Source organism: Dromaius novaehollandiae, chromosome 8 (genome assembly GCF_036370855.1).
Source record: "Dromaius novaehollandiae isolate bDroNov1 chromosome 8, bDroNov1.hap1, whole genome shotgun sequence".
NCBI lineage: Eukaryota > Metazoa > Chordata > Aves > Casuariiformes > Dromaiidae > Dromaius > Dromaius novaehollandiae.
Genome location: NC_088105.1, coordinates 20,900,137 through 20,925,434, shown reverse-complemented (window position 1 = coordinate 20,925,434; position 25,298 = coordinate 20,900,137). Strand labels below are relative to the sequence as shown.

General features: G+C 38.8%; 1 protein-coding gene across 4 annotated transcripts in view; it reads right to left on the bottom strand.

Annotated features, from left to right (window-relative positions):
• PLPPR5 (phospholipid phosphatase related 5) overlaps positions 1–25,298 on the bottom strand; it is a 166,553-nt gene that overhangs the window by 48,832 nt on the left and 92,423 nt on the right. For 3 of the 4 annotated variants that reach the window (XM_064515864.1, XM_064515866.1, XM_064515865.1), the window contains 3 exons: positions 23,146–23,396; positions 13,775–13,951; positions 11,185–11,304 (listed from right to left, as the gene is read on the bottom strand). In XM_064515864.1, the coding sequence (XP_064371934.1) occupies positions 11,185–11,304; positions 13,775–13,951; positions 23,146–23,396 (548 nt within the window). Of the gene's footprint in view, positions 1–765; positions 2,993–11,184; positions 11,305–13,774; positions 13,952–23,145; positions 23,397–25,298 lie in introns of those variants that run through there. The other variant, XM_064515867.1, reaches the window with a different exon arrangement.

Below are 25,298 nucleotides of genomic sequence, written 5' to 3'. Positions count from 1 at the left end.
GTACATCTAAAATGGTATGGATATGAGCACAGCTGGTGTCCCCATATGCCTTATGAATTCCACTTTTAGGAACACAGCAGCATACAGCATTAGAGATGCTTCTTAAGCATCTCATTTATATAGAGTGGAGTTGTTTCACTGAAGTACACGCAGAAAAGGTCCATGAGGAGATCATAAGAACAGCTGCATTCAAAACCACTGAAATGCTACCTTCAACTGCTGTGCTTTTACTGGGAAGCACTCTGAGCCAGAATATTTTCCAAATGAGTGATGATGCTTAGCTTGTCAGAGAATCCTCACTGGGATTTTTCTAAAGAGCAACCACCAAAAAGCCATTTTAGTGAGAAAATGCCAACTTATTTTTGTTTTGGCAAATTGTTCCTACTGAAAGCTTTTTCAGGTCCAGAATGGAACTGCAAGTGCCCGTGCTCCAGGGCAGCAGAGCTGCTAGGGGTGTGTGAGAGTTGGTTTCTAGCCTCTTCTCCAAATCAAGCAAGGCACAGTCTGGGGCATGACTGGCCCCCATCCTGGCAGAGAGCCCTTCACCAACAAACTGTGGACTCTTCTGCAATACAGCTCTTCTCCTCTTGCTTTTCAATTGCACCAGAATCACCTCTAGGGGAAGGTGGTTAACCATGGGGATTCCTGGTTGACTGTCAAAATTCATCATCGAATACAGCTGACTTCTAAAATCACCATTTCACCATATGTAGACTATCAACCAATGTACAACTAGAGCAGATACCTAAAAAAAAATACAGCACATATGAATGAAAAATTATTTTATTTAAAAATACATTATACAGCAGAGTGTATCTCTTTTTGTTTTCTCACTGCTGGTTCACAGAAATAACATGATAAATTTAACCCAAATATTTGACTGGGAAAGATCCTGAGAGAGAAAGAGACCAGTTACAAGCTGATTATATACAGTACACTGAAAAAAGAGTCATCTCTTTTAACATAAAAGAATCTGTTGGTAATCTTATAAATCAGATATAAAAAACGCAGGTTTGCTACCATGCAAAAATGAGTGAAGATTTCATTTAAATCTGCACACAGAGAACTCATTAGTACCTCGGGCCCTGAACAGCTAGACTAAGGGAAGGGTAAGTGTGCCTAACACGTTGAAACAAATTTTAGACCTACTACAATTTTGTAAAGACAGCTGATAGTCTAATAAAGGTGGATTTTCAATCACCTAAGTAACGCTTTTGTAGCTAAGGGCTCTATTCTAGGACTTTCTTCAGAACTGATGTATTTCTTTATTGTCTAATTCTCAGCTTAGCACAATGACCTTGTGAGATATGCTCTATTGCACTCAAAGAAGACCTGGCCTCGCTTTGCTTGCCAAGCAGTATTTAGGTAGTGGCAGGCAAATATTTTAGTGAAAGCAGAGGTTAAAATAAAAATAAAAAGCATTTATTCCATGGACGACTATGTGGGAATGCATCAAAATTCAACATATAAAGTATATACCCGATTCTACAGTCGCGTGTTTCAAACAACCTCTACCAATGATTAATGCGCAGGAAATACAGTATATTAGAAAAAATGTAAGGCCTAAAATGTTATGTTCGTTTCAACAGATCACTGAACATCACTACTCCTAATGTGTTTATAGTGGTAGTGTTGCACTCACTGTTGCCAAAGGAAAACTTTCTGGCAGATGCTACGAGTATCTTCAGTATCTACAATATTCAAATCCATTTGGCTCTCAATTTTCATAGGACAACTTCACTATGAATAGACAGCAAGGCTGCCTTTGGAAGGGGAGACTCAATTTGATTATTCACAGTGACAAATGAGATATGATACCATTGTCTGATGCTGCAAAAAAATCAGTTCCTGTCAACACTGCACAGACTGACAGAGAATACTCTTTCTGCAAGAATATGGCCCTCGAATACAGAGATAGAAAGCTTCCTAGAGATAAATGCCACCTCTTCTGGCCACTTTATGCAGCCATTTTGTTTTTTGCATGAGTGCTCCAAGGTGAAAATGGAGACTGGAAACACGTATGTACTTTTCTCACTAAGCCAGTGAGAAATAACTCACATATTCTCATATCTTAGCACCCATTCTCCCAGCATAATATCAGGGTGTACAATAAACATGTGAGGAGAAGATGCAGGCTTCCTTGAATGATTTACGTGTTTTATGATTAGCACTACTTCCCATCAGATATGCTGAGCTAAGAATGGAGCCCTTAACCTATCACGGGATACCATCAGTAATAAAGAATATCAATGATCAAAATTGCTATATTATTTTCATCTCTTTTAACCTAGATACATATATATCATCCAAGACATTCAAGAACTACAAAACAACAATTCAACTACAATTATGTCAGGAAAATATCCAAATAAATAAACTTTTAATTATGATACAATACTTATTACAGTAAAAATTGGCATTTTTTTTCTCTTCAAAAGCAGAAGCACCAGTCTTACATGTAACATACAGTTTAAATGATATCTTACATGGAATACAGTGTAATACAATGTGCAAACAGCATTTTCATACAGAACATAAATCTTTTTCTAGTTTTTATACACTGAAACTGCCTCAAATGGAAACACGTTCATGCTGAATTAAAAATGCAGATTTTAAAAATCAAATTCAAATCAAAATATGAAGTACTGCTGGAATAGGTATATGAACCATTAAAAAAAAAAGAGAAGCCAAAATAAAGGGTATTGTCAGATAAATGTAATTAGTGCTCAGTTCGTCCCATTCCACCAAAAAGTAAACAGTCTAATATTTTTGCTAGAAAGCAAAGTGACGTTTTAATACTTAAGAATTCTTCAAAATGTTGGTATCATTTTAATCATGTAAAAATCAAGTCAGAAATAGAATTTTTAAAAATTTCTTATTTTTGATACACTGCAATTATCATGAGTGGGCTGTGAAAAGAGATGAAGTCCAATGGAGTGAATAAACATCAGCATCAACATCATGTGACTTCTGCAAAGGCCGTGATGTGGTTCTACAAGTTAAAGGAAAAATAAACAAATAAAACCCCAGAAACCAAACAGTTAGATATCAATCACCATTGTGAAAACTGTTGCATCTTCTGCTTTAGTGACAGCCTTTCACCTGAAGAGTTTTGCAGTAAATAAAATTGTTCTTCACTGTAGTGCTCTCTACTCACTCCCATAGCAAATCTTTGTTAAATTCTGAAAGACTGTATATGTAAGTACACTGAACTAAGTAATTAGTTAGATACTTCTACAATATTTTAACTTTGTTATTTAATAAAAATATGGTTAATGTGAATAATCAAAGTAGTTGTATCTTATTTATAATTTAATGCAAAATTCCTAGAAATGAAGACTACAGTTTCTGACAGGTTCTAATATGCAAATATTATGCCAGTGAAGACTCAGTTGTATAGATATCTGCAGGATCCAAAGGACTGGATTCTGCAAGGAACTGTACGTCTCCTTTAGGTGTGGAGTATCCTTGACTGCCACCATTTTTTTATAAAAACATGCAATGCATAAAATGAATACAGAGAGTCTTGATGTTAAGCCATGTGTTTCTTCCTCAGCGCAAAAATGTACAGAGAGAAATAGTATCATGTAAAGCACTTCAGATTTCTCTCATCACCTCCCTTTCCCTCTGGAAGCAGACCAAAGTCATCAGAAGAGAGCAGGCAGGTGTAAGCTGAAGAGGAGGAGGGGATTTAGGCAACTCATGGCAAGTAGGATAGATTCCAACTTTTTGCTTCAAGGGAAGTTGTTCTAAGTCTTCAAAACTCCCTTATGCTCCACAGAAAGAGCTAGCCTGACTCCTACTGCTACTTAGAGCAGTGCTCACCAGGCATTTTTCAGTGCCCTCCCTCTGCTGTTGACCCTGCTCCTGTCAACTTTCAGGGTGGGGGTGTATGTTATGATTCAAATCCTGGAAATTAAAAGTTCACAGCAGGTAATTTCTACTAAATTCTGCCCCCTCCTTTTTTTTTTTTTTTTTTTTTTCCCTTAAAGAAACTCAGTCTATGCAGGAAAGAATAAAAACCACCACACAAGTTTATATTTCTTAGTTTTTAAACTGTTTGGATGCTTGCGCATCAGTCTGCAGGGAAAGGAGGGGAAAGCAGACAAGAATTTGATTTCTACATTAGAGGAAGGAATTCAGAGGCACCCTGAATCAGTGCAAGCGAGAGCTGCCTCTTATTCCCCCTCTCCAAACAGTGCTGGTAGCTTTGCTCCTTTTCTCACTGTGTCATATCCCTGCTGTGCCCAGGAGGAAAAGATCCTTTTTTTTCGTATTATGCATTTTAGATCTGGCAATGCCCCTGCTGTATCTTCTGACAGCTTTCAAAACAGGGAAACCCAAAATTTCCATAAGTATCTATGTACATTTTTCTCCAAAACAGAATGAACATATTTTAATTAAATGGCAATGATTAAACCATAGCCAACAGCTTTTTAAAAAGAATCCCCCCCCCAAAAAAAAGCAGTGTGCAATTTTCTGTGAAAAAGTTTACAGTTTAACAACATTAGCAAATGTCAGTGATTCTAAGTTTTGATTCCACAGAAGAAAAGCAAAATTCAATTTTCTAATTAGAAAACAAAACATAAACATTTCAAGGCGCTTTAATTGGTTGGCCTCTTCTACTTTCAGTAGGGGACAGAGGATACACTGAGCTACCTCAGTGAATCTGGAGCTGCTATTGTGAAATTTTCCCCATGGTATGTATTTGTAATCATTTGCTATTTATATGTTACATATTTATATTTAGTATTTACAATTACTTGCTAGTGGGAAGAATTATTAAGATTGATTCATGCACACTTTTTTCATATGTCATCTTTAAGGCAAAATTACCAACAAGCCTTGTTGAGGCTCTTTTTACAGGAAAAAAAAAAAAAGGGCATCCTTCTGATATAACTGCATTTCCAACTTTTTTACCATGCTTTTCTACTTCTGCTTAGATTTACTGTGACAAAATTCAGTGTGAAATATTAACTACCATCAGCAAACAAAGATTCACGCAGATGCAGGAGACAAGCAAAAAACATGCACAAGACCCCAGCTCCTAAAACTTCATGGAAAATGATCTCCCCTACGGTAGTCAGAAGAATTAGAATATGCTGAGGATCTGCTCGGCTTTACCAGTTTTACAGACAGGGACCTCAGGTTTTGCATTATTCATTCCAAACTGACAGTATGAAGTTGGTGTCAGTACAACGTAAACAAAGCATGCTTCATAACCACGCTCTCACACCACCAACAGAAAGCAAAAGGCTAAGGGCTAAGCCTTGAGTGCAGGTTTCTGGGGTGAAATTATCCATATCTGTACATCTTATGTTAAGATTTTAACTAATCTGTGTTTATAAGCTGCTACATAATGTTAAAGCATTGAATTAGCCCATGTCAGCTTTTTGTGGTTTGCAGTTTTCATTATACAAATTTAATAGTTTGAACCAGAAATTTTTGTTCTACTCTTATGAATAAAGCTATATAAATACTCAGAAATAATCATAAGCCTATAAAATTTTTTCCACTGTTGAGAACACAAATTTTACAATTGTCTGTACTCCTTCACACAGTGGGGTTTGTTAAAAGAAACTGAAAAATATTACTGCAGCAATTCAGGAAAAAAGATAACTATGTTTCAGTTACCACAACATCTTCTTGGTCAACAAGTAAGTATACTTCATGCTTTTACTGGATGAATCACATTTTTAGAGAAAAGAATAAGTTCAGGTGAAATTCCCCCTTTTAAAAAGTTGCAGACCTGCACAGAACGCTGCCAGCGCTCCGCCTCTGCCTTTGCTTTAACTCTACACACGAACACACAAGTGCGCCGTTGCGCACATACGTTTATTGCCTTATGTGAAGATGTTCAAAACGGTTCATTCCTGTTATCCAGGAGAAGAACCTAATGATGCGTGCTTTGAAGGAGTTCCGTTGTAAAGGTTCTTCTGGATTATTACTAATACCTTGATCCTGTAACACCTACAACATGTACATTCGAGGAGGTCACACTGAATATATTGTTCCATTTCCATTTTATGTATTATTTTATTTGAAAATTAGATGTGATCACAGGTTGCATTCCAATAAAAATACTTCCTGAACCGTTCCCTAGAGGTAGATTTAAGCAGACGAGCAGGACACAAGTGGAAATTCAAATGCTTGACTTTGGAACAAGATTGCTTATGGTCTTTTACGATCTGCCTCTCCTCGGTATGTGCTTCTGTGTGTGAAAGTGTGTTGTATTATAAGCCTTGTAACATGCTAAATTATCAAGAGTACTATGACAATATGACAATAGGAACCTGAAAAACTGCCCATAAGCTAACGTAAGTGCATGCAACCTAGTCAAGCCTTCATGGAGATACACACCCATGTACTATAACATTGCCTGTGTGGCTACCCAGGTACTCTTCTGGACTTGAAACACGACAGTATTTGCACACCTCAGTTAAAATATTTCTGAGCAACAGAAATAAAGACACAGCCCCTCTCACCTATTTGCACATAGTATGATGAGCTAAAACATTTTTGTGTTTTGCCTTTAGCCTGCGAGCTTAGTGACAAGCGATCACACTCATCGCAGAGGTCAAGGGACCAGACAGGACTCCCTATGCTGCTGTATGGGTATGCAAGTGCACACTCCAATGAAAGATTCCTCAGTACTAAAAAGCTCAAAACAAGGAATAAGCAGTAACTCTGAGAATTAAAATTAAAAATACTCTTTCTGGCACTTCTAAAAAGCTATTTTATGCCTCCTGTGAATAACCAAGATGGAGTAAACAGGAAAACATTATACCTGAAAAACAGGAGAGGAAAATATTCTCCATTCTTAAAATCCTATCAGAAATTTAAGAGGGATCTATGACACTACATATACTTAGCATTATCAAAATACCACAGTTCTCTCTAATGTTTTATCTCCACTGTCACCTTTGGCACGTATGCATTAGGACAGGAACTATAGTGTCAAACTCAAAAGGATTTCTGAGGCAAAGACAATTAACCCTGATACCCACCAGTAATTGGTATGCTATGAAACAAGAATGTTATCTATTGTGAGAAGAATTCCAAATCCTTACCACCATTAAAACTCAGGAATGACTGTCTCAAAAACACAGCTGGGCAATCTACAAAGGTAAAGACCCTAAACTATCTGTTTGTAGCTCAGTCATGCTGGAGAGTCAATAAGAAGGCTCACTGAAACAAAGGACAGTGACTGTGTCTGGGTACATGGGCACTGCTGACAGAAGTAACATCATGAAGAAACACCAGGCAGAGATTTTGGGGACAGATTCAACTCAGCAGTCAAACAGAGCACTACAGAGCAATGACTGTGCAAATGAATAATATTGAGGGGATGCAGAAGGCACTGATGATCAGAAATAGTGCAGTAGTCATCTCATGCCCTAGGAGACAAACCTCAGTGCCTGTCTTAACCCAACATTTCTTTCTGAGACTTTTTACCTCAGCATTTTATCTACTGCCTGAATTATTTTATGTTACTTTTCCCCAAATGCTTCATTTTTCGTTTGCATTTGATTTTTCAAAGCTAGAATACCTATAAAAAGGGCTAGCAGAGTCAACAGCTGCTATAATACTTGTATCAGCACCCCTAAGCCCTGGCTGATTTTAGGTGACTTCATCATGAAATAAATGGCCAGTCTCTCCCAAAAGAGAAAACAAGAAGAATGGTTTGTGACTGCACTGGATGAAGCTGAACTTTAAACTCTTTCTTCCAAGCACCATCCATAATATCCCTATTTCCCAAGAACTTTTGCAAGAGAAGAACAGAAGTCTCTAGCCTTGACTGTGGTGGGAAGAAGGCACTCCACTCCTCTGTAGGAGAGTGCTGGCTAACAGAAGCAGGAATTGTCTTGTAAGAGATGAAGAAGGTCAGACAAAGGAGAGAGAAAGAAGTAGATGGGTGAGTGATAAGGTTTCTTGGCTTTCATTCTTTTCATTAATTCTGAGGATAAATGTAGTTAAGCTGAAAGCAGTAAGTCTGCATTGCTGAGCCAGCTCTGGCAAAGATTCTTCAAGGAGACACTCTGCAACTATAGCTTATTGAAGTGTACAAAAACTGGGTACCTGTGCAGAACAGCTTCATCATCTGCATGCATCACAATTAAACAGAAGTGCCATGCAAACAGTGACCTGCCCTTGTCATTAACCAGCAGAGGCTCAGTTCAGAATATTCCAAGTATGCATATTCCTGTTTAAGTGCACTTCATATGTAGCACTCGACCTTCACCAGAACTCAGATGTTAGCAACACAGAGAGCATGCCAAGCATGGCAAGAGCACTATTTTTCCAGCAGGCAAAAGCACTGGAATGCAAAGGTATCAGACCTGGAAAAAGAAGAATGAGGTGCTCCCAGGTCTGTGTGATGCATCATGTGCTTGTTCATACATAGATGAAGTTTATAAAAATTGTGATGCAAATGAGTGAGCTCCTACCTAATGGGGTTTTCTAATGAAATCATTCTTTATGACAGCATCTTTGAATTGCTCGCTCTCAGATACCCATGTGACTGTTATTTTTAAGTAACAGAGTTGTACTGTTTCATCCTAGTGCTGCCTTAGCCCACGATAACTTCAGTCAGTCAGGATCTGTGTTACTCTTACTAGCTAATTTCTGGCAGTAAACTGTCTTTAATACCTGCACAGGAGCTTGCAGTCTGAGAATAAAGAAAAACAGATTTTAAACAAGCCGAATAGGAATATATGAGAATTCAGAATGTGGAACTGGGAAGCCCTATCTGAAATATAGTGAAAAGTAACTTTAGCATAGCTAAAGCAGGCAAAAGGCAAATTGCATGCCAATTACCTAGCATGTCTCCTTTGCAGAGAAGAACAGAGGATCTAAAGTAAGAAGGGAGTTAAGAAGCAAAGACTAAGTTAATCATTCTTGTGGTGATGGTAGTTAATTGAGCCATATTTAGACCCTACTTCTGCATAAGTATTATTCCTAGTGCCCTTTATTTAACAGGATATGGCTCCTATCCAAAAACATTAAACTAAACATTTAAAAATCACAAAAGCTCAACATTTAAAGCACTCAGATATAATTAATTATTTGCTAATCCCCATTCAAATTTCCTAGAAGATGGAAATGGAAGAAAGCGTTTCCCAACAAATAACTAATTCTCTCCACAATCATCCTCACATCTCATCCTGCCTGTCTGGAAAGAAGAAAGGCTTTGCAACAGAGAGAAAGATGAATCCATAAGCCAAGATCATATCAAGCGTAACACCTTGCTGGCAGCTCCCTAATTAATTGGGAGATGTCTCATAATAGCAAAGAGCTATTCTCCATTGCAGTGTGAATGTGAGTTCAGAGGGAAAGAAGGTCTTTCACATAGGAGTTCTGGGCAGTTCACAAACTAGAGGTCATCCTCAAGCAGGTCATACTACTCTTGCAGCCACTCTCCCCACATCATCCTGTAGCTTTCCCAACATCATCTCAGCCTTGGCTAGATCAAGTGTCAGAAAGATAACATTGCTCCCCATGAACAAGAGGGTCTCAAATCAGGTAGAACCACCAAGATAAGACAAAGTCTTTATTCTCTGAAGAAATCAAAAATTTCAGCGGCCAAACTGGAACTCAGGCAAGCAGAATTTGCAGAGAATCTATATTTATGACCTATGATGACTGCAAAAATGCCTTTTATCCTAGCAGGGCCTAGCACATAAATAAGGGGTGTTCTTATTAATATGGCATGTTCTAGGCCAACCGATACCTTGCTTTGTTTTGACATTTTACAGTTTACCAAATGGATTATTTTAAAGATGTACAGTCATCATCTAACTGTTAGTTCAAGCAAGTGAGATTGTGACCTCCTCAATGCAAAATATCAGAAGTAGTTTAGACACATTTGGTTCAAAAAGGCTTGTTAGATCATCCTGAAAAGAATTCTCCTTTCCCGTCCAAAGAAATGAATAGCAAACCTAGGGCTAGTAGCAATTCCTAATAAAGGACAACTTCCACCAATTTTGAGCAACAAACACACATTGGGAAGTGTCTGAAAACATTTCTTCTTACGTTTAATACAAAAAAGAAGCAGTAGCAGTAATTTGGATTAAAAAGAATGCTGTAAAAACATAATTTTGGTGCCCTACACAATGTAGAATTGTTTATCATCTTCAAACGTGCATAATAGAAGAAATTTTAACAAATAATGACAGATAAACTCATTAGAAAAATCAGAATTTTAAAATTTGCATTAATAGCTCAAACTTTCCTCCAGGTGAAGATGTCTAAAATATTCTCTTTATTTGCTTATGCTATTTATTTCAGTGCTTGTTTGCTCACAGAATTATTCTGACACAACCTTACCTAACACTGACATAGTACAACAGCATTTTTGCAAAACCAGAACTTTTTATCACAGAAAACTAAAATGAATTTTAAACACATTGCAATACTTACTCCTGCAAAACATCTTGACATACCCAGGAGACTATTGCTAATATGTTCAAATCCAAAATCATATTTGCTTTGGCAAGACATCATAGCGTTTGTGCAGTTCATGTAAGACCCATTTTATTATTTATTATTATCATATTCATTGAATTGTTTGGCTTGATGGTGCAGGCCCCACTATAGCAACATTGCTAGTGTAAATATAAGATCCCCAGCCTTTCTGCATGTGGAGTTGCCCTGTACTGGGGCTGTAAAGGTGCCTGATGATAACAGGCCCACAGCTGATCCATAGGTGACTGAATTCCATCCTACACACTCATTTCAAGACCCACCCCCCCAAAATAGAGTAAATATACTGCATAATCCCACATTTGGCTGTGGGCTCAGGGTTAGATTTCATCTTCCTAAACACTCCAAACTCTATGGACTCAATAAGCCAACATGTCAATCAAACTCACTGGAGGAACTCAAGGAAAGAGGGCCTCAGATCTACTCAGCCCAGTTCCATGGACTCAGCAGTGGCTGTTGTAAGAAGCAGCCATGGCAGTAAACTAGACTGATATGTAGAGTTTTTTCCGGAAGTGACACGAAGAGTCTCCCAGCAGGAGTATCTCTGAATTAATTCTTACCTTCTTTCTTCTTCACTGCTATGTCTCCTTTCTTTACATCTTATGACGTTGGCACTCTTGTCAGGGTAGTCTGGAATCACCGTTCCAGCAAAGCTACATTTTATTTGAGCATTAAAAAAAAAAAAAAAAAGTTAGACATTACCTTTTCTAAAGGGCTTTCTACTCGGGGGATGCTGATCATTGGCATCTGGGCCAGATTATCCATGTGAGAATGTCCATGCTCTGGTTGACGTCCTCTGAAGTTATTTACCACACAAACAACCTAAAAAAGATTAGAAGATATACAGAATAGCTAAGGAACAACTCCCTTTTTTGAGTTTTGATCCTGACATTCATCATTAGGCAGAACTGATACCAGCTTTGTTCACAGCTCACAGTAGAAACACAGACACATGAAGTTTGTGTTTTACAGAAAAAGCCCTAATTAATATTTCAAGACAAAAGAATTTCAAGCAATTTATTGTTACATGCATCATCCTAGTACAAAAAATCCTCTTATCTAAATGCCGATGTAGCACTGAAGCTAAGTAATACAATACCAATTATCAACAATATAATGAACAGATGTCCAGAGCATGTGCAGAAAAATATGACAATAAACTTAAATTCCTATGAAGGGCCAGTACAATCTAAATTGAGAACGGCAAAGAACTTCTCAAAAGGAGAGTGCAAAAGGGAGAAAAAGAAGGCAAGGATAGTCCTCAGGCAGGGAAACACAGTGCTAGAGAACTGCCAGAAGCAGGACTGTCAAGGGGCATGGAGATGGCATAGCACTGAAAGGTCCCTATCAGGGGAGGCAGTGGGAAGCACAGACAGGAGGAGCAGTGGTTGTCATGAGCCACCTGACGGCCTGTCAGGGCAACCCTGAAGGCAACCACAGTCAGCACAGCCAGTGCTGCCTGTCTGGCCATGGATCCGCCTGGGCAGAGCCTGGTGGAGGCAGTAGGACAGCACACGATGATACTACAGTCAAGCTGAGGCACGGTGCCTGCCCTAGGGCAGGAACTAAACTCCAAGCCTGCTCAGGACAGCAGGAAGTATAGCAGTGACTCTCACACAAGTGTTTAGGAATGTGATATACACCAAAACGTGCTCTGGGTAAGGTAAAGAACACTTCAAAGAGTTTATCTATCTAAACAGCACAGTTCAAATGATTATCACCTGGGGCCATCTGACAGCATCACAACCACTCAAAAATTCTTCAAGTGGTAATGGCTATTAATGAGATTGTGAGGTTATAGTATATTAATATCAGGCAATCACTTCTTATTAATCAGCTTTTTTGCAAATACTGGATCTTGAACAGAAATTTTAATGGTTCATGCAAAGCACAAATTTATGTAGGTAATAACTGATAAGTTTAAGAATAAGAAATGTACATCCTTGAACTGATTAACTATTTCCTGCAGCCAACAGGTAAGAACCAAAAAATCATAACTTTCAGTGCTTTGTCATTCTTTCTTTTCAATAGCTAGTTAAAGCCTATTGCAAATTTTCTTAAACAGAAGATTTTCATCAGTGTGATTTATTTTTTAGAGTGCTTCCTTAAAATACCTGTTCAAATGGAAATATTTTTGCAATTGATTTGTGAGTTTAATGATGCTATTCACATAATATACAGTTTTCCCAGGAATAGCTAATGAATACCCAGTTTGTTAGTGTTTTCTGCTGATTCAGATGTTCAGCTGGGTAGCAAAGTTTGCCAATTGTATTTTATTCAAAACACAACTAAACTTGATGTTGTGCTAGTTAAAAGAGATTATGCAGTACACAGCACAAAATATAAGAAAAAATATGGGACCAGACATCTGTTCTATTCCCTTTTATAGCTCAGGGGGCACAAACAGAATAGGAAAACTTCTTAAAAATGAACAAATACAACCCCAGGACACCTTGTGTGGAAAGGAATGTTTGGAAGTGCCAACAGGTATATTTTAAGGAGACCTAAAGCTGCCACACATTTACCAGAAGGGTGAAAACACCCATCTCAGACATCCCTGTGTGAGCTCCCAGCCAAGTTCAATGAGATCCAAGAATCAAGCTCAAAAATGTTTTTATGGGGAAAAAAATTCAAGGGTATATTCAGTACTAATACTAGGTCCAGGCAGACAAACTTGCAAGCAGTAAACAGCTGTGACTTTTCTATGTCATGGTCTTGTACTGAAGTTATCAGCAAAGGTGATTAATAGATAAGCGGTAGCTTGCTGACACAGACACTGGTCAATGTGAACTGACTAAAGATCCGGTATCAGGACACAGTTCCAGAAAAGAAAAGGCTAAATGAGGATCTTTTACTTCAGAATAACAAGATCTCAATTTAAATTTAAGTGAATATTTAAAGAAATTCAGCAGGGCTATTCTAAAGCCAGAAGAGAGATGCTACTTATTCTCTGATCAGTGTAGGCATCATTATACCAAATTTAACACTTCATAAACAAAACCTAGAGTAGATGTTATTCTGAGATATACACTTGCTCAAAGTTGCAAAATCATTGGGTGAAATTCTACAGCCAGGGTTATACGTCAAAAAAGGTAAGTGTATCAGTCATTTCTTGATCTGACATTTCTGAGTCTATGAAAATATAGCTAAGGAAACTGATATTTTAATTAAAGAATAGAAACACCTCTTTCACATCTAATTGCCTGAAAAGTCTAGTCTACCAATACTTGTTACGAGATACAAACTTATATAGTGATTTTTCCAAACAGAAGTGAAACAAATATACACTTACCAAAAACACAGCTATAGATATTCCGATTAGAAATCCTGCTATCACATCTGACCAGTGATTTCGATACTCTGCTACTCTGTTGATTCCAGTAAGAAAAGCCAAGCACATTAAGCCCAAACACAGAACAGGTTTTGCAAGCCTTGTTCCTCTGGCTTTTACTGTGCTGGTGATATACATCTGAAAATTAGAAAGGAAGAAAGTGTAAGACTCTGATCAGTAACATCTCCCACTAATTGCTGAACAAAATCTCTGCAACTTGTTTTCAACAGACTGTGCCTACTTGGTTTTTTGGGAGTGAAGAAACAAGAAAGCTGAACCCTAGATAAAGTCTTCACATCCTTTCTCTAGAGATATAGAAACTCTAGGTAGGTAGACAGCAATTTCAAATCTTACATGAACCAACCCCCCCCCCCCCCCAAAGAGGTAAATTAGGCAATCTTATTGTATTACTCTCAATGTATATATTTATGCAGAGAGGTAAAGAAAGAGATTGATTTTTCATTGCCTAGTTTTGGCAATAACAGAAAAAGATCTTGACCTGATAGGGACTAGATCAAGAGCTTGTTTTCATCAGCAAATGCCTTCATCATACACAGAAGCAGCTGATTGTAAGCAGAGATTTGTCAAAAAGCAGTGAAAACTGAATGAAATGCCAGCATACACTTCTATAAATAAAGTCAGATAGTTTCAGCTAGTGCTGGACCAACACATCTGTGCTTCACAGATGCTGATGGCATTTTGCACCCACCCTCCACAGCACACAGACCAGTGTAGATGCAGAAACTTCTATGCAATCAACTCGAAGAAATCAAGGTCTCCATCTCTGCCCAGCTTGCAGTCGAACTGTCTGTGTTAAACAGTAAAAAAAGCACTATCTGGTGACAGAGCAACTTTCCTGCCCAAAGGATAGGTGCACTAGTGACTACAGGGCTAATGCCAGCACTCTCCACGCTCTGATGGGTTGATTGGAGAAATGAATTCCAAAGTTGAAGGCTTTGAATTTCCACTCTCCAGCGGATATTTAAATCTTGGCAATAAGGCTGCTTGAAAGTTTCCCACTGAAATATTATACTTCAACTAAGTTTTTTGAGAAAGAAGTGTTTATTTCCTGTAGAAGATGTTGATTCTGTAACTAAACCATCGAAATCCCTAAACCCTTCAGATTTAGACAAAGTTGAAGTTTTAACACTGAAGAATTCCAATACCTTCTAAGCAGTTTCACTGGAGACTAAAAGTGTATAGTGACAGCACTTTGAATTGCAAAGGCAAACAGATGGATCTGTGTGCACTGAAGAACTGGTACCTCCCTTGACCAACAAATGGACAGTTCTTTGGATTTTTGCACTGTCTGAAACTTCAGGTGAATTTACTGGGTAACCAGTTATGTAGTACTGCAGTAATGCAGTTAAGAGGATTAAAAAGTGAGATTACAGTTACAGTAAGTTAAATTAAGGAAGTAACAGTCAAAGCTTGTCAGAATGACATCTGCCAAACATTTTGTTCAAAACACTAGAGAAAGTTCCACAGCATAGAGGAAGAAGTCACAGCAAAACCAGGAAACTTAAAGTCACAGCAGAGTATTGCAACATATACCTTACATCTTCAGTGTACCTTATATGATGAACAGCAAACTAGTAGCATGCTTTCGACTAATGGAGACAGAGCAAACTATTGGAAAAAGAGTTTTGGGCCATATCTCCAACCCACATCTCCTCTCCTCTTCCTAGCTCATTTAAGGAACAATGTTTGCTCCTTCCCTTACTGTCCTTTCATCTTAGCTCCTTGTATTTTTATGAGATCTCTCTTCATTGAGCTACTCTTATCAAATGGCATGCTGATAAGACAACTACAACTTCATTTCCAGCTTTTTTTTCCCCAGAAATTTTCTTCAAGCTACAGACAGGGTGGCACGTGCTGAGTTAGTCAGCAATCCCTTAATTTAGGGAGGCTTGCTGTACTCCTGGATACTACCGCCATTATCGACATTCACACTACATCTTAGAACATGTGGTGCTAGGGAAAATATTGTGATATTTTGAATACACAGCAAGATCACCAGATTTGGAATACAGCCTGGGCAGAATTGATAAGGGGAAGCTGGCTGAGGTTATCCTGGATTTAAGTCTGTATTGTAGCATAGTAAATCAAAATGAATACTGAAAAGGAAAAAAATCACTAGAAAAAAGGTGTAGTTTGTTTAAGGCAGGGTACAGTGATGTATTTCAGCTATCTATAATACCTGGTCATCACGAAAGAAGATAATCTTAACTTTAATGAAGAAGCCAAAACAAGTTACAATGCAAGAACTTGATTCTACAGAACTTCAGCTGAAGGTCAACATTTTTTAATACAAATCTAAAGTGAAGAGTGCTCTGCAGAAAAATCTTGGAAACTCTTTATACAATCAAGTCCTTCAAATCCTTACTCAGACAAAGGCACTGAGTGAGTGAGAACAGACTGCAGAATCATGCCATGTCTCACACGAGTAATGAAGACCTCCAGCTCCTGAGTCCCTTCCTGTAACTGCAGTCAAGATTGTCACGCCCAGTCCATTCCTCGGAATAACGTGAGGGTCTGCCAGCATAGGTACCTCTTCTATCTTTTCTTTAAAGAACAGCCGCAACGGATGTTAAGGATAGTATTCAGTTAAAGCATCAATACAAACAAGGCAAACTTCTCTTCTTGAAACAGCGTAGTGAAAAGTCTACACATTTGCAGGGCAAGTCAGAATTCATAGCTCCCCACTTTTAATCTTGACCTCTTGCAGTTTTAGTACAATACATTCACAAAGTCAGTTTAGTCAAAGATCAAATTTGCATTAGGAATAAAAGATAATTAAGCAGTTGTTTTGTTCTTGATCCTGAAGCAAAATGCTATGAAGCAGCATATTCAGTAAAGGGCAAAAAATAAACATTTTGAAAGATGACAGGATTTTTCTTCACTTACTTTTCATAAAAAATAAATGTATTATCAACAAAGGAAAAAAAAACCCCACAGTGATTCAAAACATTACTGAGAATGAATGACAACACAAATTTGTACATGGCTATAGATGTTTACAGAACAAGTCCTTCTCAGTTTATTTCAAGAATAAAAATGTGGAGGAAATCTAATTAAGAAAATCTTGTAAATTAAAGTAGTTAGAAACAAGACCAATAGCTGTAAGACTCTAGATGTAAGGTCAAGGACTGACAGAGTAATTTGAATTAATTTTGCAGGCTACACACTCTCCTGCAACATCAGATCCACGGTGAATCCTCTCTTGAAGATCTCTTGCTCTTCCTTTTTGCTGAAATTATATTTTCATACGAAAAAGTATCAGCAAATAGGCATCAGCAGAGTCTCCTATAAGGAGCTGGATGTTATCTGATGGTTCTGTACACTAATATTTTGTAGGTTTTCAGGAAAACGCAATCATTTCACCTTTGATCTTTAAGATGCTGGAAGTGAAATCTTCAGAGAATCTCATAAATTGGAAGAAAAAACTTAATTCAAGCACTTTTAAAAAGATGCATTTGCCAGATCATGTTCTTGGAATCCACTGACAAACTGCTTTCATAAAAAGCAGTATTAGATTTATCACTTTTTAGACCAACTTCAGAGCCTGCAATAATACACTAGTAGCCTCTCAGCAGGAAACAAAACCAAAAGCCCAAAACATACACTGCCATTGGTTTTTGATGGACTTTTAAAGAGACTTCTGTGGCTAAATTATCTGAAGTGTTTTTCAAAAAAATGCATAGGCATCAAAGAATAGAAGCTTTTAATCAACTTTCTACCCTGGAGACTATTTTGCCGTGAGTACTTACATTGGGCAATACTTCAGAAATATTTCTTGGTAATTATATTCATTCATTCTCTCTTATGAGCACAGCAGTGGTGAAAAATTCTAAGTCATAGAAAACCTACTCCTTGTAAATTTTTACAGCCTTTCTGTGCTAAAATTATGCCTAATAATGCTTTAAAAAAAAGCCAAAATTTACATTTTAAGAATTATGTAATGATACCACAATTCAGTGCTATTACCACTAGGAGTCAGAATCACTGCCATCACCATCATCTTCATCACAGACAAAGCAACCTGTGAGGTTTCTGACATGACTGTCTCAGATCATAATATAAAGAATAATCATAATGCTAGCAGTAAGATTATAATTGGAAAGCTTTCAGAAAAAAAAGTGATGTTGCAAGTCTGACTCATGTGAAATACGTCCTAAGTCTAGTACAAACAAAATGATTCCAAAACAGGTAAGAGAAGAATAGAAATCCTACGTCAAGTGCAGGACAAAATGATCTCCCAGGTTATACTACGAGCTCCTCCTCATCTTTTTCTTCCAGCTGTCTTTAGACCCACCCATACAAACATCCATGCGCACAATCAAACACACATGTAATGGGTTCCAGAGTACCATTCTAGTTAGAGTGGAGTTAGTTGTAGGCTGGCCACACCAAGCAGGAGTCCAGTTACTTTTCCTAGCTGATTTCTTCAGTCTGGGGCCCAGGGATGCAGGGGGTAAGATGCGCTTTATGCTTGCTGTTTCAGTCCTTCCTGAAGCAGGTGGTCAGGGAGGACTGACAAAGGGACAGAATAAGTTCTTTAGTGGGTAGAAAATACTGGCTCACGGAGCGACAAGTGAAAAGGGGAGGGAATCAGTGTACAGGCACCCATCCCTGGCAGTGCTCCAAGTATAAATTATCTCACATTCTGTTTTGTTACTGTATAAGTAAAGGTAGCTATATATGTTCCACCTCAGGAATGCACAACTTGCTCTATTCATCATAGCCACAAGAAAACAGACACCGAAAGATCAAAAACCTAAAAAAAAAAAAAAAAAAGAAAGAAAATACAGCAGCAGACTATAGTCTATAGCCAGATTCAATGACATAACTTAAAAGCACTTCAACTGACTTGGTTAATAATTTGGGGTTAAATTATTACTAGAACAAACCCACAAGTGTATTCTTCAGTCTTCTGGGCCTCACTGCAAACAAAGCCATTCACTGGAGACTTTTTAGTTCTTTTGAAGCCGTCCCCACTTTTCTTCATAAGTTTTGCAATAATTATTGATGATCCTAGGCAAAAATTGGCTTTCAAAAGCAGGGGCCTGGGTTGGCCAAAGGAAGAGAAAGCTCTAGAAATGTTGGACCTTTCTAGTAAGTGTCCTGCTGTGAGCTCCTGGCAGTTGCAAATCTAAACAGCTGGGGAAGGAAACACATATCCTCCAACGTACCAAGACCACAAGATGCATCAAAATATTACTTAAAGCTGATTCAGACTACAGAGGTCATTCTTTTCAGCAATTGAGTTGTAATGAAGAACTGACTGACAAGAAATCTCCAGAGGTCTTCAGATAAATCCCTGGATCGAATTGAAATATTAGTCTACTATCCAGTCTGAAAGTAACTAATACATCCAATACATGAAGTAAGAACACAATACATGCTGTAAGATCAGAGAGTGACACTGAGCAGTGTCGTCATCATGTTGACAGCACTGTGACCCAAACTATCTTGCCATCTCTTCCCAGTGACCAATAAACACATTAAGCAGCCAGGATGACATAACAGCATGCCGTAAGAACAAACCTTGTAGAAGAGAGGAACAAGGGCTCAACACAAGCTCTGCAGAGAGGAAAGAACTGTCAGCTTTATCTGCTAGCCCTGCCTGAGACCACAGCTGTGGTTAAGAGTCTACAGTAAAAGGCAACAAAAGCAGTCTACAGACCCAAGCACTATGTCAATCATCAAGATTTAGACTTGTTCCTCTGTCATTACAAATGCAAAGCAAGTTTGAAAGGTATCTGATAACACCAAGTTTAAACATTATCCTATCCTAAGGTAAGCTGCCCACTGCTCTTGCCCAGCATAATAATAATAAAGCAAAAAAGAAAGCAAAATTTTATAAAAAGAATTAAAATTTGTCCTTAACCTACATCTAGCAATGATCAGTCCCCTAGGTTTGCAGCACCAAAGGACAAACTGTTAGTCACAAGGCTTCTATTTAAACCCATGGGGAATAGACTGAGTAAGTCTTCATATATCACTTTGAAATCCTACCAAAAAAAGACTCATGACTTCTCATTCCTGTGTCTCAGTTGTGGGGGGGAAGTATGTGCATAACTGACTACTTCAAAATAAACCTCTAACTGTTCAGGTAGTGTCAGTTTATGCCTATCTAAATGCTGCTGATGCAATTATATTCTATTTAATAAATTTGGGGTGTTTGCCTTAAATACCTGTCTATGTTAACATGTTGCTCCAGCTGAGAAAGGGTTAAGTTAATTGCAAGGCTGCTAATAAGTGAATGCTGATGCAGTCAACTCATTATCCCAACTCTAGCAAAGAAAGATATAAGAGGAGTTAATCAGAGAGCTAAGGGGAAATCCACGTAGCAGCAGAGATTTTCAAATAGATTTATGGCAGTTCATTTTGAAGATTCTGGTACACTAGAGATAAACCTAAAAGTTTTAAGGGGATGAGTAATCCTTGCAACAGTTGATGTCTGGAGCAGGGTAGAGAGAATGCCTAACCATAGCGCTGCCATTCAACATTTCATCTGCTAAGTTTTTCTTCATAGATATTGAGAGGAAGCAGTGGAGGCAAATAACTACACAGAGGTCCAAATATCAGCAATACAATTGTTTGAAAAAGACTGTGCTTTCGGCAGGAGGGAAATTCAGTTACCATAGCAGCCACCCACGCTCAAGAGAAGGGGGAAAAAAGTGAGGGAAGACTAAAAACTTAGACAGAAAAAGAAGCTATTGTTAACAAGACAATATGCGCCAATGCTAGGCGATCGGGGCATGGCTGCACTTAAAGGGAATGAGATAGGGGAACTATTTGATAAAGGATGGGTGCTGTTTTTAAATGGGCTGATTGGTGAAATCACACAGGTCTGACTTTGTTTACTTCGCCCACTCACAGACCAAGGATTCTGAATCAGCTTGTCGCTTGTTTATATCTTTAAGCTGGTTGCATTTGGTGCACAGCTGGCTGAAGTGTCCAGGGAGGATTCTGTAACAATCCCTCCCTCTCTCAGAAATATTTCTGTTTAACAAAAAAAAAAAAAAAAAAAAAAAAAAAAAAAAAAAAACCACATTTTGTATCAGAGATGATATGTTCATGAACTCAGCCACTGAAGGCCACTGTTCAAATATGATATGCTCATACTAGCTGAGTAATACATGGAGCTCATTATGTCCATGCTCTCAATAACTTTTGTACCCTGGCTCACACAAGACTAGGCTACTGTTTAAATCTTCCACTCCAGTGAATAACCATGAGAAAATTGTTATTCAGGGCCAACTTTCCTGATAAACATCATGACAGTGTAAGGACATGACCCCAAATATTGGAACATTGCATTTCTTTCCCCAATGTGTAGAAAACAGTATTTTTAGCTTTAACAATGCAACAGGATTTTTAAAAAGGACTCTGCCAATACTGCGCCAAGGATATAAATTTGCAGGCTAGAATCTAAATTGATACACCACAGCAATTTATTTTTACGTCATGCAGCCTGTAACAAAAATTCAGAAATCCTGTTGGCAGTTTATAATGCTTTAGGTAAACGATGATACTGTTCTCATGCAACGATACAGTGAAAAATTACAAAGTCATGATATAGATTACATTGGTTTTCATCTTTGATGTTGCTAATTGTATAAAGACCACAGATGATTTGCTTAAAGCACTCTTAACCATGTCAAAAGCCACTAATATTGGATATTAGAAGTTCATAGTGTCTACTTTTTTGCTTTGAAGTATTAGTACTATTTTCCATCCTGCTCTGCAGTGGCTGAACAGTTTGTTTCCTTTAGTTACTGTGACTCATGCTAACAGTGGAAATCCAACTTTACAGATGGGTGGGAAAAACAGGAGCAATTAAAATGAAGAAAGCTGAATATTTTCTAAAATAGCTTGGGCCAAATTTAGAGGTATGTTTCACTGAAGCAAAGCTTTAGATATTTCCTCAAATGACAGTACTATCAAGAATCTCACACTTGCCTAAAGTTAGTATAGAATTTTACTGCTTATCTCTTACTTGCAGATAACACTTTTCTGTACTAATTGATGATCCACAAGTCTTAAGCAGACATTGCTCAAAGGAACTTTTGGTAAATGTTACTGTTAGTGCTGCTGATTCTAAGCAACAGGCACTAAAATCATATCTAGAGGCATGGAGCTGGCACACAGGAAGTGACACATTGGTGGATGGGCTTGGGATCTTGGCCATGCTGGCAAAGAATTAAAGAACTGAAAGTCAGCTTATTAAATATGTATGCTCAAAGCAATACACACACACACACACAAAAACACACATGTGTGTATATATGTATATGAAGGCCACTATTCAAATACTGAGGAGATCTAAGGGATGACACCTGTAATGGTCACAGAGGTACACGTTTGCCTTGTGTCCCACATATGCTACGAGGAAAGCCTTGGCCCCGACCAGTGGTCTGTAATGAATCAGGATTACAAGCACAAGTAGTATAGGAGGTTCTCACAGGGGTGTCCCTGGGGATAACTTTACTATGAATGAAATGCGCTGCTGCTTAAGAATGGAAAGATGTGTGCTCCAAACCAAGCCAGGGAGTATTACACTGAGTTACTTGAGTGACTATTCCCCTGTCACCTGCTTTCTAGCACTTCTGAATAGCCTCAAGAACAGATCTGATGCCAGCCAGTAAACAGCAGTTTTTATCCCAGCCCTTCTCATTGCTTCTTGTATCACAGAGGAGAGAAGGAAGAAGGGTTGGGCTGTCATGTTGCCCACTTCCTTGCAGAATGAGAGTCAAACTGACTTTGCATGAGGACTGAGGTACCCTATAGATAGCCACCCTGGTACCTATTGATATGCACAGATGCTCAAGAAACATGTGGAGATCAAACAGTTACATATACCCTCTCCTCTGCTTCACACCACCAAAGAATACAGCCATTTGCAACTCTACTAATCTGTACTGCACTAAACACACCGAAAGGGACCATTCACCATCAAGGGCAATCCCTGTCCTTACTCCCTACCACCCAACACAGACTCCTCTTGCATTCTCTGAAAATGAGGAAAAAGTAAACCAAGAACCTGATTATATTAAATCTGTAAGCCTCTTTGGAAAAGTTATCCTCTCTCAACATTGCCCTAAAGGCCTCCTTAGCTTTTGCAGTTCAGAAGACCACTACATCTGTAACTGGTAGAATAACCTAGTGCAATGAATCAAATTCTCAAAGGCCTCACAATAACCCATAAAAGATTCACACAGATACAACCAATTAACAGTCTTATCTTCCCCCATTCCTTCCTCCCCTTATATTCTGAGCAATGTGCACTCAAAAAATAGTGATGTTAAATAGTACAATATACTTACAGCCAGATACATAGCTGCATATACGCTTAGTGCTGCTTCTTTGGATGGGAATGTCTTTCTGGCTTTCAGGATAAGATCTGGGTTTCCAGTACAGGCATGTACGCTACTGATGAACTGTGTATACTGTTTACAACCAAGTGCTGTATAGTTGGGTTTACAAAGTGCAAGAAAATGCGGTGCAAGATTCCCTGTTACTACTTGTCCAGCATTTACAAAGATGTCCGTAGCAAACAGTCCAAACGCATAAATTCCTAAAGAAGGAAACAAAGAGTTAAACTTCCTGACAATTTCACTCTGTGATAATGTATTACAGTATTTATCATAGTAATAAAACAGCTCCAACCATTTAAGAACACAACCATGATGGCAAGATGGTACCCTGAAGATTCTAGCTCGTACTGGAGATGGTACATTCCTACACAACCCCAGCAGCAACATGCCCACAGAGTTGATCTCTCTCTACCCTTAAGAGGAGCATGCTCATTTCTTGTGCAAGTAGCCCACTTTCCTAGGCCCCCTGGCCATATATCTCCCCAACTTTTTAGGGTAGCTAGCCAAACTGGCACCAAACCTTTGCCCACGTTCGCTAAACAGAAAAATGACAGAGGCAGATTCTTCACCCCACAAATCTGCTTAAGAACCAGAGAAGTCAGGCCTTGATAGATAAGTAACTTGGAAACCTATTACACATATTGGACAAATGTTTGCTTTTTCCTCTCAGCTGTAAGGAAGCTGAAGTGCTGAATAATTTAATACAGGCATGCATGAGTTGTCTTCATCTGCCTACCACTGGGCACATCTCTATGCACAGCATGTTTACCACGATATCAACACAGTGAGGTAAAGATCTATATATTTGAGGACTGCTTATGCTAAAGGATTTTTTTTATCAGACATATCAGCAAAGCATTAGGCATGTGTACTCGTTCATTACAATGGAAATACATGTATCTGATTACTTAAAGGAAAACAGATATTCTACTGTTCTGAGGTATCTTTTTATCCTTTTGGGAGAGGAAAGCCAGCCCTGGAAGGAAATGCAAACACAGCCCCCTGACTGGGAGGCTAAGCCAGCAGATGTGTGTTCAAATTCCAGCTGAGCTGCAGATTCCTTGTATTTCCATGGACAAATCACTTTACTCTTCCCATACTTCAATTCACTGTGAATATAGTGTGGGTTCTGACAGTCCCCAACTTCATGGGGCACTGTGAGGATGACAATATTAAGGGACAGCAGAGAAGACTGCCACAGAACCACATGTGTTTCTGAAGGTCAGTTTTTTCCTCAGCAAAGCTAGATGACCCAGAGTGATTTCTGGGATTCTAGCTGGTCAGCAGTCACCCTAATGTTAATTCGTCTTGAGCTGCTAGACACTAGTGAGCAACAGATTGTGCCAAGCCAAGTCACTGCCCAGGACGGCCCTTTCAGCAAACCCTGGGGCTGTGCACTGCCCTTAAACAGGCAGCCACATCAGCTTCTGTGAGCATAATGCATAGTCATGCCTCACCTGGTGGAATGGTGTGGAGGTTGTTGTTCAGTCCTTCCCTCCTTCCCCATTTGCTTTTGCGTCTGTGAGCAAGAAGGGTTCACCAAGTGGGAAGTAAATGCAAGGACTGATTGTAAGCAGGCCCCGCACAGACTGAGTGGAGTGGGAGGAGCTCCTCAGCATCGCTCTCCACCTCCTCGAGATCACTAAAAGCGAGACTGCGTCCTGCAGGGACTCTGAGCGCTCCCATGTAACAGTGACCATAAATTCACTAGCCAGCTGCAATCGCACTCTCAGAAGGCAAGCACAACTGCCTCACAAATACCCAGGCTGCAAATACAGACACAGCTGTACGCCCCCTCCCTCTCCTCTGCGGCACTCAGGAAGGTTAGCTGCCCCAAGGCTTCGTTCCTCCAGCTGTTTCTCCTAGATACAGCCATGAGTGAGAAGCAAACAGCAGACAAACTGAGACTGCTCCGGCATCCCTACATGTATTAAAAAGCAGCATTTGAGAATAATTCAATAGACGTTGGGGGTACTTTTCCCTCCAAAATATATTTATAATGAACTATGTAGAAAGGATGACATCTGAGATCTACTAAAGTCAATGGCGGGGGGGCACAGCTGACTTCAGTGGAGCAAAGATACACACTTACCTATTACAGA